At 39.8% G+C, this 16,823-nt stretch overlaps 1 protein-coding gene across 2 annotated transcripts in view; it reads right to left on the minus strand.

Moving 5' to 3' along the window:
* The window catches only part of LOC123547552 (protein mono-ADP-ribosyltransferase PARP14-like), a 221,420-nt gene that overhangs the window by 135,145 nt on the left and 69,452 nt on the right, over window positions 1–16,823 (minus strand). For both annotated transcript variants that reach the window (XM_053551802.1, XM_053551803.1), the window contains exon 9: window positions 1,702–1,935. In XM_053551802.1, coding sequence (XP_053407777.1) covers window positions 1,702–1,935 — 234 coding nt within the window. The remainder of the gene's footprint in view (window positions 1–1,701; window positions 1,936–16,823) is intronic.

Genomic DNA, 16,823 nt, shown 5'->3' on the forward strand with positions numbered 1-16,823 from the left:
GTATTTCTCTTAATTTGAATGTATATCTTACCTTACTTGTGGAGAAAGCTTTAAGCTTACCTGAACCAGTTCTTTGTATACTGACGAGATAAAGAAACGCCTCATTCAAACTCGGTATACAATTTTTCGTTAACCGTGATTCAAAATTAGAAAAGAACAATTCCATTCGCAAATTAGATGCTTTACAAGAATTTATGGTCAATAAGAAATCATTTCATTGTCGCATTAAGCTTAAATCTTGAATTTTAATAGCCCGGTCGGAGAAATTGCATTAGAAAAATCAGTAGCGCGTGTGGCCACCTCTGCTAGCAACCACAGCAGCAAGGCGACGCCTCATAGAGCCGCACCAGTTGCGTAACAGATACCGTGGGATTCTGGCCCACTCCTGGTGCAGCGCTGCAACCAGTTCCCGGACGTTTGCTGGCTGGGGTTGACGTTGGCGTAACCGCCGTCCGAGATAATCCCACGCGTGTTCAATCGGATTGCAGTCCGGTGAACACGCCGGCCAAGGTAAAACATTAATGTTTCTAGCCTGTAGAAAGTCCCTGGTGACGCGTGCAACGTGAGGTCGCGCGTTGTCGTGCTGATAGACTAATCCTTGACGTTGACGGAATAAAGGGACAACTACATGACGTAATATCTGGTCGATGTAACGCCTGGCTGTGAGATTACCTTGGCAAACGACGAGTTGGGACTTAAACCTATGGTTGATTGCTGCCCACACCATTACTCCACCTCCACCGTAACGATTGTGCTCCAAAACGCAATTGTTTGCGTAGCGTTCATGGCGTCGTGTATAGACACGGATACGTCCGTCGGCGTTCCACAAGTTGAAACGCGACTCGTCACTGAACACTACGTTCTGCCAACGCTGGACGCGATGGTTGCGGGCCCAAATAAGACGTTGGTGACGGTGGCGTAACATTAGAATTAGACTGCGGTAAGGCCTACGACAGGTAATTCCGCGTTCTCTGAGTCGATTTCTCACTGTATGTCGACTAATTGGACGTCCACGGTTACCTACAACTATACGTGACGTACATTGCGCCGTCACAAATCTGTCACGTAAATGACGTTGACTTATATAATTATCCTGTCGTATTGACGTTACACGCGGTCTACCTGAACGTGGTCTATCGATAGACGTTCCCGTGTCTCTAACACGTCGAATAAGACGCACAATTGTCGAACGAGAGACGTTAAAACGTCTAGCAACTTGTTCCTGCGTTCGCCCACATTCAAGCATAGCCAAAACCTGAGCCCTCTCTTCAGAATTCAGCCTCGGCATTACGAAAACTAATGTTTTTTTCAGAGAATAGCTGAAAATATGGTTGTGTGTCGTATTACACATGTACATGTGCAAAAATCGTTCAATCAAACCACATGGTTTACATGCACGGACTGCACGAGGAAATCATGACCAGGTACATGAAGTGAACAAATGGCTGAATGAAATCGCGCGAGTTTTTGTTCACTGTGTTTGTCGGTCAAAGTACATGTAGATTTACTACATTTCACAACAATTAAAAGCGTTAGGAAAAAAATAACGCCAAATTTCAATGAGGCGTTTCTTTATCTCGTCAGTATACTTTTATTTCAACATTTTCTGTCTGTTGAATATTCAGTAAGTCACACACTAACTATACCTTAATTTTTTAAAGCTTTACAGTTTGTTATAATCACTGGAAGGCAAGTACTCACTTGTATAATCTGCAAAGTATACAATGCATGTGTCATCTTCATTCATCACCACCTTCTCAACTTGTCCACCACCACTTTTTCGAGTGTTTTCAAAGTAAAACTCGACAGTGTCCTTGGTTACTTCAGACGCCACATTAGCAACAATTATACAGCTAGATATTGGAACAGGGTACACCTTCAATGTAGCTTCTTCCAATTTAAGTTTTCTGAATACGTCCTCCAGTTTCTGGAAATCTGATTACAAACAAAAAGAAATATGCTAACTGACTGAGACCTATTCTTACGGTATTTTTTCTCATTTGATAAACCGGTAGAAATGCTGTTACGTCATTCAGCCAGATAACTTGAATAAAGCCTGGACTCTGTATATGGAATGACAAGAAGATACTGGTAAAACCGATGGATGCTCCCCCGAACATGTTTTTTGCATATCAAAATAATGAATTAAATTTCCTATGAAGTTTCAATGAATTCCAGCCAGAGGTTGCTGTAAAATACTCCAGACAAGAAATGGTACTGAAGTATAGTATATTGAATAATCAAAAGGCAATAACTCAGAAAATTCATTTGACTGGAAAACTAGATAATCCTTTTAATAGTAAAGTTTCCCATGAGGTTTGGCTAAAGTCCAACCAGCGGTTGCAGAAGAATAGTGCGGACATAAATTACAATAGTATACTAATGTTGAACAAGAGGGTCATAATGACCCTGGATCGCTCACCTGAGTAATATGAGCTGCATGTTTCAAATATCAAACTGATGCTAAAATATTAAGGAAGTAGGTCAGTAGGTCAGTAGGTCACATTTACGGTCACTGAAAGTCAGTTTTAAGATCGGCGTGCAAAAATGAACATATCATCCAAATTTCAAGGCTGTAAAACCAAGAAAGTAGGTCAGTAGGTCACATTCATGGTCACTGAAAGTCAGTTTTAAGATTGGTGTGCTAAACTGTACATGTCATATAAATTTCAAGGCTGTATCTTAAAAAACAAGAAAGTAGGTCAGTAGGTCAAGGTCACAGTCAAGCGATCCATAATCGTTTGGGGTCATCAGGTAATTATAAGTAAACAGTCTAGGAAATATGATCTAATAATTTTTGAAGTACTTGTTCCTATATAACTCATATAACAAGTGACCCCCAGGGTGGGGCCTTTTTCTACCCCAGGGACATAATTTGAACAATCTTTGATTCACTAGGCAATGCTACATACCAAATATCAAAGGCGTAGACCTTGAATTTTCAAACAAGAAGATTTTTAATTTTTTTCCTATATAAGTCTATGTTAAACTTGGTACCCCATGGGCAGGGCCTCTTTTCACCCCAGGGACATAACTCGAATAATTTTGGTCGAGTAACACTAGGAAAGGCAACATACCAAATATCAAAGGCCAAGGCTTTGCAGTTTCAAGCAAGAAGATTTTTAAAGTTTCTTTTCCTATATACGTCTATGTAAAACTTGAGGCCCCCGGGGCAGGGCCTCTTTTCACCCCAGGGGCACAATTTGATAGAGGACCACAAGGCAATGCAAAATACCAAATATCAAAAGCAAAGGCCTTGCAGTTTCAGACAAGAAGATTTTTGAAGTTTTTTAAGTTTTATATAAGCCTATGTAAAACTTGAGACACCCCTCACTTCACCTCCCACCCCCCTTCCCGGCAGGGCCTCTTTTCACCCAAGGGGCATAATTTGAACTCTTTTTGTAGAGGACCACAAGGCAATGTTACATACAAAATATCAAAGGCCCAGGTCTTGTGGTTTTAGACAAGAAAGATTATTAAAAGTGTTTTCCAATAAAAGTGTGTGTGTGCGTGCGTGCGTGCGTGTTCGGGTTTAATGTCTTTTTCAACAATTTTTCAGTCATATAAACGACGGTGTCTACTTGTAGCAGTGAGCACAATGCCAAACTTTATAGTGCTGCCTCACTGGAATATCACGCCGTAGACACGTGGCATGATACCCCAACCAGTCACATTATACTGACAGTTGGCTGACCAGTCCTAGCACTATCTTTTAATGCTGAGCGCCAAGCGAGGAAGCTACTAGTACCATTTTTACGTCTTTGGTATGACGCGGCCGGGGATTGAACCCACGACCTCTTGTGACCCCTGGGGCTGGGCCTCTTTTCAACCCAGCGGCACAATTTGAACAATCTTGATAGAGGACCATAAGATGATGTCACATGCCAAATATCAAGGCTCTATGCCTTGAGGTTTCGGACAAGAAGATTTTTAAAGTTTTTCCTTTCGGTTGCCAGAGTTCTTTATGGAATTCAATTCTTCGAAAAAATTTGAAAGAGGGCCACCCAAGGATCATTCCTGTGAAGTTTGGTGTAATTCTGCTCAGCGGTTTTCTAGAATAAGTATTTTTTTTTATAGTTGATGGACGGATGACGGACGGCGGACGACTGACATTGAGCGGTCACAAAAGCTCACCTTTGCCCCAGGTAGCTAAAAATAAAAGGGCAACTAGAGCTGCTTTTGAGAAAAGCGCATGTCTCCCACAACTGCCTAATCATCTAAATAGTAAGTTAGTCTTTAAATACTGTTTTACTCACTACTCACCTTTGAAGAGTAAAAAGGCTGAATTTGGGTAATTCAATTCTGAAGTGCCTGGGCAATTTGGCTAGTTATTGAACTTGGCCGAGGAGTTATGATCAAAAACATTTGCGTCAGGTTTGGTGAAGATCGGATTAAAACAGTTAAACCTAGAGCGTGGACAAGAGTAAAAAGGACTTATGGACAAACACATTTTTGTTAAAGTTTGGTGAAGATCGGATGAGAAATGTTCGACTTAGAGCGCAGACAAGAGTAAAAAGGCCGATTTTCGGTAATTCAAGGGCCATAATTCTGAAGTGTTTGGGGTGATTTGCCTAGCTATCGAACTTGGCCGAGGACTTATGTTCAAACACATTTTGTTCAAGTTTGGTGAAGATTGGATTAGAGCGCAGACAAGGGAGGCCAAAAGGACTCCTATACTACTAATGATTAGTGTGTATATATATAATGATAATCTTTTCGCCCAGTTTCGGGGTGATTTATGTGCCCAAGACCAGAGCGTTTTTCGGTAATTCAAGGGCCATGATTCTGAAGTGCCTGGGTCGATTTGGCTAGTTATCGAATTTGGCCGAGGAATTATTGGCAAACATATTTTGTTCAAGTTTGGTGAAGATTGGATAAGAAATGTTCGACTCAGAGTGCGGACAAGTTTTGTGACAGACAGACAGACACACTGACACACAGACAGGGATAAATGAATATGTCTCCCACACCAATGTGTGGTGGGAGACATAATAACTCAGAGAAAATTAATCTGACCAAAACAGCAGGATAATATGTGCATCTTCTTTTGATAGTGATGCTTCCTATAAAGTTTCGCTAAATTCCAACCAGCAGTTGCTGAGAAATACTCCGGAAAAGAATTGTACTATCGTATACTACAGCAGATTAATCAAAGGGAAATCACTCGGTGAACTTTCATCCAATCAGAACGCGAAGAAAACATGCGCATCACCTCTTGATCATAAGTGAAGCTTCCAATGAAGTATGGCCTAATTATAACCAATGGTTGCCGAGAAATACACCGGACAAGAATTGCACTTTAGTATACTAATGTTGAATAATCAAAGGGCAATAACTCGCTTAAAATCAAGCGACCGTCACACAAAGACAATATGCGCATCTCCACTTGATAGTAAAACCTCCTATGAAGTTTCGCTCAATTCCAATTACTGGTTGCTGAGAAATACTCCAGATAAGGATTGTACAATAGTACACTACTGCCTAATAATCAAAGGGCAACAGCTCAGTATCAAATCATCCGACAAGAACACAAAGACAATATGCGCATTTCCTCTTGATAGTGATGCTTCCTATGAAGTTTCGCTAAATTCCAACAAGTGGTTGCTAAGAAATACTCCAGACTAGAATTGCGGGACGGACAGAGCGGTAACTATAAGCTTCCCCTTCGAAAAGCATAACAAGAGCTGTCACAGGAGACAGTGGGTTCAACTATTTCGATGCTTCTTGGTGAAACTGTAAAAAATAATGTGTGTGTGTGTGTGTGTTGTGTGTGTGTGTGTGTGTGTGTGTGTGTGTTGTGTGTGTGTGTGTGTGTGTGTGTGTGTGTGTTCGTTCGGGTTTAACGTCTTTTTCAACAATTTTTCAGTCATATAAACGACGGTGTCTACTTGTAGCAGTGAGCACAGTGCCCAACTTTATAGTGCTGCCTCACTGGAATATCGCGCCGTAGACACGTGGCATGATACCCCACCCAGTCACATTATACTGACACCGTGCTGACCAGTCCTAGCACTATCCTCTTAATGCTGAGCGCCAATTATGTGGAACTGAATCAAATCTATTTAGTAATACCTGAGATAGACCGAATGTGCATCACAACTTGAACCTGAAATTCTAATAACAAGAGGGCCCCGAAGGCCCTGTATCGCTCACCTGGCCTAATTCTAACCCCTGATAAGTTAAAATCTAAGTTGGCCTTGATTTCATAGAGACAAAAATTTTGACAAAGTTTTATGAAGGTTAAGTAGAAAATGTGACTTCTAGAGTTTTATATGAGTGTTATTCTAGCGCTCAAAAAAGCAGGGTGCTGTTTGAAATTGGAAAAGTACGGTAGCAGTGGTTTCATATTTGAAGTTTATATTCCATTTATGAGTATTGCACACTTGTCACAGACCAAGGTTGTAAATGATGTCTTTTTAAAGCCAGTTACAGATAATTTGATTTTAGGGACGTTATTTGAATAAACTATCTAAGCTGAAAGGCTTGAGGTTAGTTCTGAAATAAGTCTTTGTGAAATAAGTGTATTTCAGGGCGAGGGCAATTGTGAAGGTTGGGGAGGGGGGTGATTAAAACAAACTTACAAAAGGACAACTATACAATGCTACATGTCAAATATCTAAGTTGAGGGTATTACAGTTTTAGAGTATTTGAAATTTCAGTCTGGTGGTCTGCTACCCTAAAAAGGATGCGTACTTGTTTTTGTTTGGACACTGAATTTTCTACTTTCTATCCTCAGTGCGATTTTAGTATGCCCAACTTCGGGGGCATAATAATTAACAAGAGGGTCATGATGACCATGGATCGCTCACCTGAGTAATCTCAGCGACATGTTTCAAAGGTCAAACTGAGCTTAAAATATTAAGAAAGTAGGTCATATTCAAGGTCACTGAAAGTCAGTTTTTAAATCAGGGTTAAAAACTGTATATCTCATCCAAATTTCAAGGCTGTACCTTAAAAAACAAGAAAGTAGATAAGTAGGTCAACATCACAGTCAAGTGACCCCTTATTACCTGGGGTCATTAGCTAATTATAATTAAACAGTCTAGGAAATATGATCAGATAATGTTTTTTAAGTATATTTTGCTTTTATAACTCATATACAAGTGGGGTGAAAATGGGCCCGCCCCAGGGGCATAATTTGAACAATCTTGTTAGTGAACCTCTAGGCAAGGCTACATACCAAATATCAAAGGCCTAGGTCTAGAACTTTCAGACAAGATTTTTAAAGTTTTATCCCATATAAGTCTAAGTAAAACGTGGGACTCTCGGGCTGGGGCCTCTTTTCACCCCAGGGACATAATTTGAACAATCTTGGTAGAGGACCACTAGGCAATGCAACATACCAAATATCAAAAGCCTACATCTTGTGTTTTCAGACAAGAAGATTTTTAAAGTGTTTTCCAATATAGTCTATGTAAAATTTGGGACCCCCGGGCCAGGGCCTCTTTTCACCCCAGGGGCATGATTTGAACATTCTTTGTACAGGACCACAAGGCAATGATACATACCAAGTATCAAAGGCCTGGGTCTTGTGGTTTCAGACAAGAAGATTTTTAAATTTTTTCCTAAATAAGTCTATGTTAAATTTAAGACCCCCAGGGCGGAGCCTCTTTTCAACTTAGGGGCATAATTTGAACAGTCTTTATAGAGGACCATTAGATGATGCCACACGCCAAATATCAAGGTTCTACACCTTGCCGTTTTGGGCAAGAAGATTTTTAAAGTTTTTCCTTTCGGTTGCCATGGCAACCAGAGTTCTTTGTGGAATTCAATTCTCTGAACAACTTTAAAAGGGGACCACCCAAGGAACATCCAGGCCAAGTTTCATCAATTTCCACCAAATTGTTTCAGAAGAGATGTTGTTTAAAGGAAAGTGTGGACGGACGGACGGACGCTGGATGGTGAGCGATCACAATAGCTCACCCTCTTAGAGTATTGTATTGTTTAAAATTACTTCTTCAATTGATAAATCAATAATAATTAAAAGGGATGCACAGAAATACAGGGATCGAATTTAGCGGTCGCTAACTCGCGAAATTCGAGTAAAAACTAGAGCCGCTTTTGAGAAAAGCTCATGTCTCCCACAACTGCCTAATCATCTGAATAGTAAACAAGAGGGTAATGATGACCCTGAATCGCTCAACTGAGTAATATGACCCACATGTTTAAAATGGCAAACTGATTCTAAAATATTAGAAAGTAGGTCAGTAGGTCACATTCATGGTCACTGAAAGTCAGTTTTAAGATCGGTGTGCAAAACTGTACATGTCATCCAAATTTCAAGACTGTATCTTAAACAAGAAAGTCATGATGACACTGGATCGCTCACCTGGAGAAATATGAGCTACATGTTTCAAATGTCAAACTGATTAGCTAAAATGATAAGAAAGTCACATTCATGGTCAATGAAATTCAGCTTTACGATCGGTGTGAAAAACCGTGTATGTCATCCAAATTTAAAGGCTGTATCTTAAAAAACAAGAAAGTAGGTCAGCAGGTCAAGGTCACAGTCAAGTGACATCTTATTACTTGTAATCATCAGGTAATTATAATTAGACAGTCTTGGAAATAGGATGAGATAATTATTTAAGTATTTTTCCTATATAACTCATATAATAACTAAATGACCCCGGGTGGGGCCTCTTTTAACCCCAGGGGCATAATATGAACAGATTTGGTAGGGGACTACTAGGCAATTAATCATACCAAATATCAGAAGCCTAGGTCGTGTAGTTTTAGACAAGAAGATTTTTAAAGATTTTTTTACTATATAAGTCTATATAATACTTGGGACCCCAGGCCAAGGCCTCTTTCACCCCAGGGGTACATTTGGAACAATTTTGGTTGAGAACCATAAAACAATGCTACAAACCAAATATATTTTACCCTAGGGGGATAATTTGAACAATCTTGGACCACTAGGTGATGCTACATATCAAAGCCGTCTGTCTGCCTGTCTGTCTGTCTGTCGTCTGTCGTCTATCTGTCAACATTTAGCTTGTGTATGCGATAGAGGCTGTATTTTTCAACTGATCTTCATGAAATTTGGTCAGAATGATAACCTTAAATCTAAGCCGAGGTCGAAAATGGGTCATCTGGGGTCAAAAACTAGGTCACTAGGTCAAATCAAAGAACAACAGGACCATGATGGTCCTGAATCGCTCACCTGTCCACATATGACCAAGTTTTGACCTGAGTATGACGTTGTTTTTTCTATTATTTGATATAGTGACCTAGTTTTTGAGCTCATGTGACCCAGTTTTGAACCTGACATAGATATCATCAAGATAAAAATTCTGACTAATTTTCATGAAGATCCATTGAAAACTGTGGCCTCTAGAGAGGTCACAAGGTTTATTATTATTTGATCTACTGACTAGTTATTGACGCACGTGACCCAGTTTTGAATCTGACCTAGATATCATCAAGGTGAACATTCTGACCAATTTTCATGAAGATCCATTCAAAAGTATGGCCTCTAGAGAGGTCACAAGGTTTTTCTATTTTTAGACCTACTGACCTAGTTTTTGACCGCAGTTGACCCAGTTTCAAACTCGACCTAAGTATCATGAAGATGAACATTCAGACCAACTTTCATACAGATCCTATGAAAAACATGACCTCTAGAGAGGTCACAAGGTTTTTTTATTATTTGAACTACTGACCTAGTTACTGATGGCACGTAACCCAGTTTCGAACTTGACCTAGATATCATCAAGGTGAACATTCTGACCAATTTTTATGAAGATCCATTTGAAAGTATGGCCTCAAGAGAGGTCACAAGGTTTTTCTATTGTTAGACCTACTGACCTAGTTTTTTGACTGCAGTTGACCCAGTTTCAAACCTGACCTAGATATCATCAAGATAAACATTCAGACCAACTTTCATACAGATCCCATGAAAAATATGGCCTCTAGACAGGTCACAACGTTTTTTTAGTCTTTGACCTACTGATCTAGTTATTGAGGCACGTGACCCAGTTTCGAACTTGACCTAGGTATCATCAAGGTGAACATTCTGACCAAATTTCATGAAGATCCATTAGAAAGTATGGCCTCTAGAGAGGTCACAAGGTTTTACTATTTTTAGACCTACTGACCTAGTTTTTGACCGCAGTTGACCCAGTTTCAAACTTAACCTAGACAGGTCACAAGGTGTTTTTAGTCTTTGGCCTCTAGAGAGGTCACAAGGTTTTTTTTATTATCTGACTTTCTGACCTAGTTATTGACGGCACGATTCCCACTTTCGAATTTTACCTACATATCATCAAGGTGAACATTCTGACCAATTTTTATGAAGATCCATTCGAATGTATGGCCTCTAGAGAGGTCACAAGGTTTTTCTATTTTTAGACCTACTGACCTAGTTTTTTGACTGCAGTTGACCCAGTTTCAAACCTGACATAGATATCATCAAGATAAACATTCAGACCAACTTTCATACAGATCCCATGAAAAAAATGGCCTCTAGACAGGTCACAAGGTTTTTTTAGTCTTTGACCTACTGATCTAGTTACTGAGGCACGTGACCCAGTTTCGAACTTGACCTAGGTATCATCAAGGTGAACATTCTGACCAAATTTCATGAAGATCCATTAGAAAGTATGGCCTCTAGAGAGGTCACAAGGTTTTACTATTTTTAGACCTACTGACCTAGTTTTTGACCGCAGTTGACCCAGTTTCAAACTTAACCTAGATATCATCAAGATGAACATTCAAATGAAAAATATGGCCTCTAGAGAGGTCACAAGGTTTTTTTTATTATTTGACTTACTGACCTAGTTATTGATGGCACGTATCCCACTTTCGAATTTTAGCTAGATATCATCAAGGTGAACATTCTGACCAATTTTTATGAAGATCCATTCGAAAGTATGGCCTCTAGTGAGGTCACAAGGTTTTTCTTTTTTTAGACCTACTGACCTAGTTTTTGAACGCATGTGACCCAGTTTCGAAGTTCACCTAGATATCATCAAGATAAACATTCAGACCAACTTTCATACAGATCCCATGAAAAATATGGCCTCTAGAGAGGTAACAAGGCTTTTCTATTATTTAACCTACTGACCTAGTTTTTGAAGGCACGTAACCCAGTTTCGAACTTGACCTAGATATCATCAAGGTGAACATTCCGACCAATTTTCATGAAGACCTTCTAAAAACTATGGCCACTAAAGAGGTCACAAGGTCTTGTAATTTCTTGACCTACTGACCTACTTTTTGACCGCACGTGACCCAGTTTCGAACTTGATCTAGATATCATAAAGGTGAACATTCTAACCAATTTTCATAAAGACCCCATGAAAAATGTGACCTCTAGAGTGGTCACAAGCAAAAGTTTACGGACGGACGCTCGCACGGACGACGGACGCTGCGCGATCACAAAAGCTCACCTTGTCACTTTGTGACAGGTGAGCTAAAAACCTTGTGTATGCGATAGAGGCTGTTTTTTCAGTTAATCTTCATTTGGTCAAAATGATAACCTTGATGAAATCTAGGCCGAGTTTGAAAATGGGTCATCTGAGGTCAAAAACTAGGTCACTAGGTCAAATCAAAGAAAAACCTTGTGTATGCGATAGTGGCTGTATTTTTCAATTAATCTTCATGAATATTGGTCAGAATGATAACCTTGATGAAATCTAGGCCCAGGTTGAAAATAGGTCAACTGGGATCAAAAACTAGGTCACTGGGTCAAATAAAAAAAAAACCTTGTGTATGCGATAGAGGCTGTATTTTTCAATAAATCTTCATGAATTTTAGTCTGATTGATTACCTTGATGAAATCTAGGCCGAGTTCGAAAATGGGTCATCTGGGGTCAAAAACCAGGTCACTAGGTCAAATCAAAGAAAACACTTGTGTATGCAATAAAGGCTGTATTTTTCAATTAATCTTCATGAATTTAAGTCAAAATGATTGCCTTGATGTAATCTAGGTCAAGTTCGAATATGGGTCATCTGAGGTCAAAAACTAGGTCACTAGGTCAAATCAAAGAAAAACCTTATGTATGCGATAGAGGCTGTATTTTTCAATTGATCTTCCTGAAATTAAGTCAAAATGATAACCTTAATAAAATCTAGGCCGAGTTCGAAAATGGGTCATCTGGGGTCAAAAACTAGGTCACTAGGTCAAATCAAAGAAAAAACCTTGTGTACGCGATAGAGGCGGTATTTTTCAATTGATCTTCATGAAATTTGGTCAGAATGATTGCATTGATGAAATCTAGGTCAAGTTTGAATATGGGTCATCTCGGGTCAAAAATTAGGTCACTAGGTCAAATCAAAGAAAAACTGTGTATGGGATAGAGGCTACATTTTTTAATTGATCTTCCTGAAATTAAGTCAGAATGATTGCCTTGATAAAATCTAGATCAAGTTTGAATATGTGTCATCAAGGGTCAAACAAGAGCTGTCACTTATGGTGACAAATGCCCCCGCAGCACCTTGACCTTTGACCTGGTGACCCCAACGTCAGTAGGGGTGGTGTACTCAAAAAGTACTATCACCATGTGAAGTTTGAAGGTCCTGGGTGAAGTGGTTCGCATTTAAAGTGCCTTCATTCAAAAAGTAAACGTTGGCCCCTGTGACCTTGACCTTTGACCTGGTGACCCCAAAGTCAGTAGGGGTGGTGTACTCAATAAGTACTATCAGCATGTGAAGTTTGAAGGTCCTGGGTGCAGTGGTTCGCGAGTAAAGTGCCTTCATGAAAAAAGTTTATGTTGGCCCCTGTGACCTTGACCTTTGACCTGGTGACCCCAAAGTCAGTAAGAGTGGTGCACTCAATAAGTACTATCAGCAAGTGAAGTTTGAAGGTCCTGGGTGCAGTGGTTCGCGAGTAAAGTGCCTTCGTGCAAAAAATTAATGTTGGCCCCTGTTACCTTGACCTTTGACCTGGTGACCGAAAAGTCAGTAGGGGTGGTGTACTCAATAAGTGCTATCAGCACGTGAAGTTTGAAGGTCCTGGGTGCAGTGGTTCGCGAGTAAAGTGCCTTCATGAAAGAAGTTAACGTTGGCCCCTGTGACCTTGACCTTTGACCTGGTGACCCTAAAGTCAGTAGGGGTGGTGTACTCAGTACTATCAGCATGTGAAGTTTGAAGGTCCTGGGTGCAGTGGTTCGCGAGTAAAGTGCCTTCATGCAAAAAGTTAATGTTGGCCCCTGTGACCTTGACCTTTGACCTGGTGACCCCAAAGTCAGTAGGGGTGGTGTACTCAATAAGTATTATCAGCACGTGAAGTTTGAAGGTCCTGGGTGCAGTGGTTCGCGAGTAAAGTGCGTTCATGCAAAAAGTTAACCTTGTTACGAACGAACTAACGAACGGACGGACAGTTGAAAACTAATTTTTCAATTGATCTTCATGAAATTTTGTCAAAATGATTGCCTTGATAAAATCTACGTTGAGTTTGATTACGGGTCATTCGGGGTCAAAAACTAGGTCAGTAGGTCAAATCAAAGAAAAACCATCCATATGCGACAGAGGCTGTTTTTTTTTTTTCAATTAATCATGAATTTTTTTCAGAATGACTTCCTTGATGAAATCTAGGTCAAGTTCGAATAGGTCACTAGATCAAATCAAGGAAAAACCGTGTGTATGCAATAGGAGCTGCATTTTACACTGGGTTTTCATCAAATTTGGTCAGAATGGTTGCCTTCATGAAATCTAGGTCAAGTTCGAATATGGGTCATCTGGCTAAAAAAGTAGGTCACTAGGTTAAATCAAAGAAAAACCTTGTGTATGCGACAGAGGCTGTATATTTCAACTGATCTTCATGAAATTTTGTTAGAATGATAGCCTTGATGAAATCTAGTACAAGTTCGAATATGGGTCAACTGGGTTTAAAAACTAGGTCACTAGGTCAATCAAGGAAAAACCTTGTGTATGCAATAGGAGCTGCACTTTACACTGGATTTTCATTAAATTTAGTCAGAGTGGTTGCCTTGATGAAATCTAGCTCAAGTTAGAATATGGGTCATCTGGGGTCAAAAACTAGGTCACTAGGTCAAATCAAGGAAAAACCTTGTTATGCGATAGAGGCTGTATTTTTTCAATTGGTCTTCATGAAATTTGGTCAAATTGATGGCCTTGATGAAATCTAGGTCAAGTTCGAATATGGGTTATCTTGGGTCAAAAACTAGGTCACTAGGTCAAATCAAAGAAAATACTTATTCATACTAAGATTTTTTGCTCTTATTTCAATGAAAATTGGTCAGAATATTTTTTTCCATGAAATCACTAGGTCAAACATGTTTACACTTTTATGGTGTGTTATATTGTGTTTCTAAGGTGAGCGACCTAGGGCCATCTTGGCCCTCTTGTTCAAGATGCAGCCTTAAAATTTTGACGACATACACAGTTTTGCAAAAAACAATCGTAAAACTGAATTTCATTGACCATGAATATAACCTTTTGACTTTCTTAATATTCTATCATCAGTTTGACATTTGAAACATGTAGCTGATATTACTCAGGTGAGCGATCCCGGGTCATCATGACCCTCTTGTTTAGCTCACCTGAAGCAAAGGCTCAATGTCCGTCGTCCGTCGTGTGTCCGTCAACGTTTTCTAAAAAAATCTACTTGAAAACCACTGGGCAGAATTACACCAAACTTCACAGGAATGATCCTTGGATGGCCCCCTTTGAAAATTGTTCAAAGAATTGAATTCCATGCAGAACTCTGTTTGTCATAGCAACCGAAAGGAAAAATTTAAAAATCTTCTTGTCCAAAACCACAAGATGTAGAGCCTTGATACTTGGCTTGTGACATCATCTAATGGTCCTCTATGAAGATTGTTCAAATTGTGCCCCTGAGGTGAAAAGAGGTCTCGCCCCGGGGTTCACAAGTTTTACATAGACTTATATTGGAAAACTTTTTAAAAATCTTCTTGTCCAAAACTGCAAGGCGTAGACCCTCAATACTTAGCATGTGGCATCATCTAATGATCCTCTATGAAGATTGTTTAAACTAGAAGATGCTTTTGTAAAAAAGCGAATGTCTCCACCACTGCATAGTCGTATATGCAAGAAGTCAATTGGGTAGAAGAGCGAAAGTCAAAGAGACACTGATGGTTAGCTGCAATAGGGATCACCTATTTGGCATGTCCAATCATCCAACTAAGTTTCAACATTCTGGGCCTAGTGGTTCTCAAGTTATGAATTGGATACGGTTTTCAATGTTCGGGCTGCTATGACCTTGACCTCTGATCAAGTGACCCCAAAAACATTTGGGGTCATTTACTCTGCATGTCCAATTATCCTATTAAGTTTCAACATACTGGGTCAATCGGTCCTCAAGTTACTGACCCGAAATGGTTTTCTATATTCAGACCCCTGTGACCTTGAACTTTAACTGAGTGACCCCAAAATCAATAGGGGTCATCTACTCTGCATGTCCAATCATCCTACGAAGTTTCAACATTCTTGGTCAAGTGGTTCTCAACTTATTGATCGGAAATGGTTTTTCATGTTCAGGCCCCTGTGACCTTGACTTTTAATAGAGTGACCCCAAAATCAATAGGGGTCATCTGCTCTGCATGACCAATCATCCTTTGAAGTTTCAACATTCTGGGTCAAGTGGTTCTCAAGTTATTGACCGGAAATGGTTTTCCATGTTCAGGCCCCAGTGACCTTGACCTTTGACGGAGTGACCCCAAAAACAATAGGGGTCGTCTACTCCATAAGTCCTGTCACCCTATGAAGTTTGAAGGTTCTAGGTCAAATGGTTCTCCATTTATTGATCGGAAATGAAGTGTGACGTACGTACGTACGGACGGACGGACAGGGCGAAAACAATATGTCTCCCCCAGAGGGAGAGCCTTTGGCTCTGGTGATCTAAAAAGTACACTTCAGGAGTACGTTTTAACACGAATGGTTCAATGCTAGGTGGACTATTATAAATGGTTCAGTATTTTTGGAGTAAGTTTTAGGATGAATGTTTCAGCATTTTTACGAGTCTAGGTGATTAGGATGAACGGTTCAGTAATTATTGCCAAGGGCCATTATTCCGAAGAGCCTGGGCCGATTTGGCTAGTTATCAAACTTGGCCGAGGATTTATTGGCAAACACATCTTGTTCAAGTTTAGTGAAGATCGAATGAGAAATGTTCGACTTAAGAGTGCGGACAAGCTTTGTGACAGACACACACACACACACACACACACACACAGACAGTAGTAAATCAATATGTCTCCCACACCACTGTGTGGTGGGAGACATAATAAAACAAGAGCTGTTCGTAAGAAAGCCAATGCTCGACTATTCGAATTATTGTCCCAGAAGCAGGAAAATATTACCCTAAATGTTAAAATATCTATAAAGTTTTAATCCTGTATCTGCATTAGTTTTGCAGATAGTAACTTGCATGCAAAACTTTAACCAGAAGTTTTATATTCAAAAGGGGACATAATTTGACCAAAATGCATGTCAGAGTTATGTGACTTGATGCAATCAACTAGTTTTATAACCCCAAAGGCACATGTGAAGTTTCAATTTAATATCTGCATTTGTTTTGCAGAAAGTTACTTGCACGCAAAACTTAAACCAGAATTTTCTAAGTCTAAAAGGGGGCATAATTTGCCAAAAATACATGTCAGAGTTATGGAACTTGACCTGAGAAACACACCATAACACACCATAACAGTGTAAACATGTTTGACCTAATGATTTCATGGAAAAAAAATATTCTGACCAATTATCATTAAAATTGGAGCAAAAAATCTTGAGCATAAGTAAGTATTTTCTTTGATTTGACCTAGTGACCTAGTTTTTGCCCCCAGACTACCCATATTCGAACTTGACCTAGATTTCATCAAGCCAACCATTCTGGCCAA

The sequence above is a fragment of the Mercenaria mercenaria genome, chromosome 9 (assembly GCF_021730395.1).
Source record: "Mercenaria mercenaria strain notata chromosome 9, MADL_Memer_1, whole genome shotgun sequence".
NCBI lineage: Eukaryota > Metazoa > Mollusca > Bivalvia > Venerida > Veneridae > Mercenaria > Mercenaria mercenaria.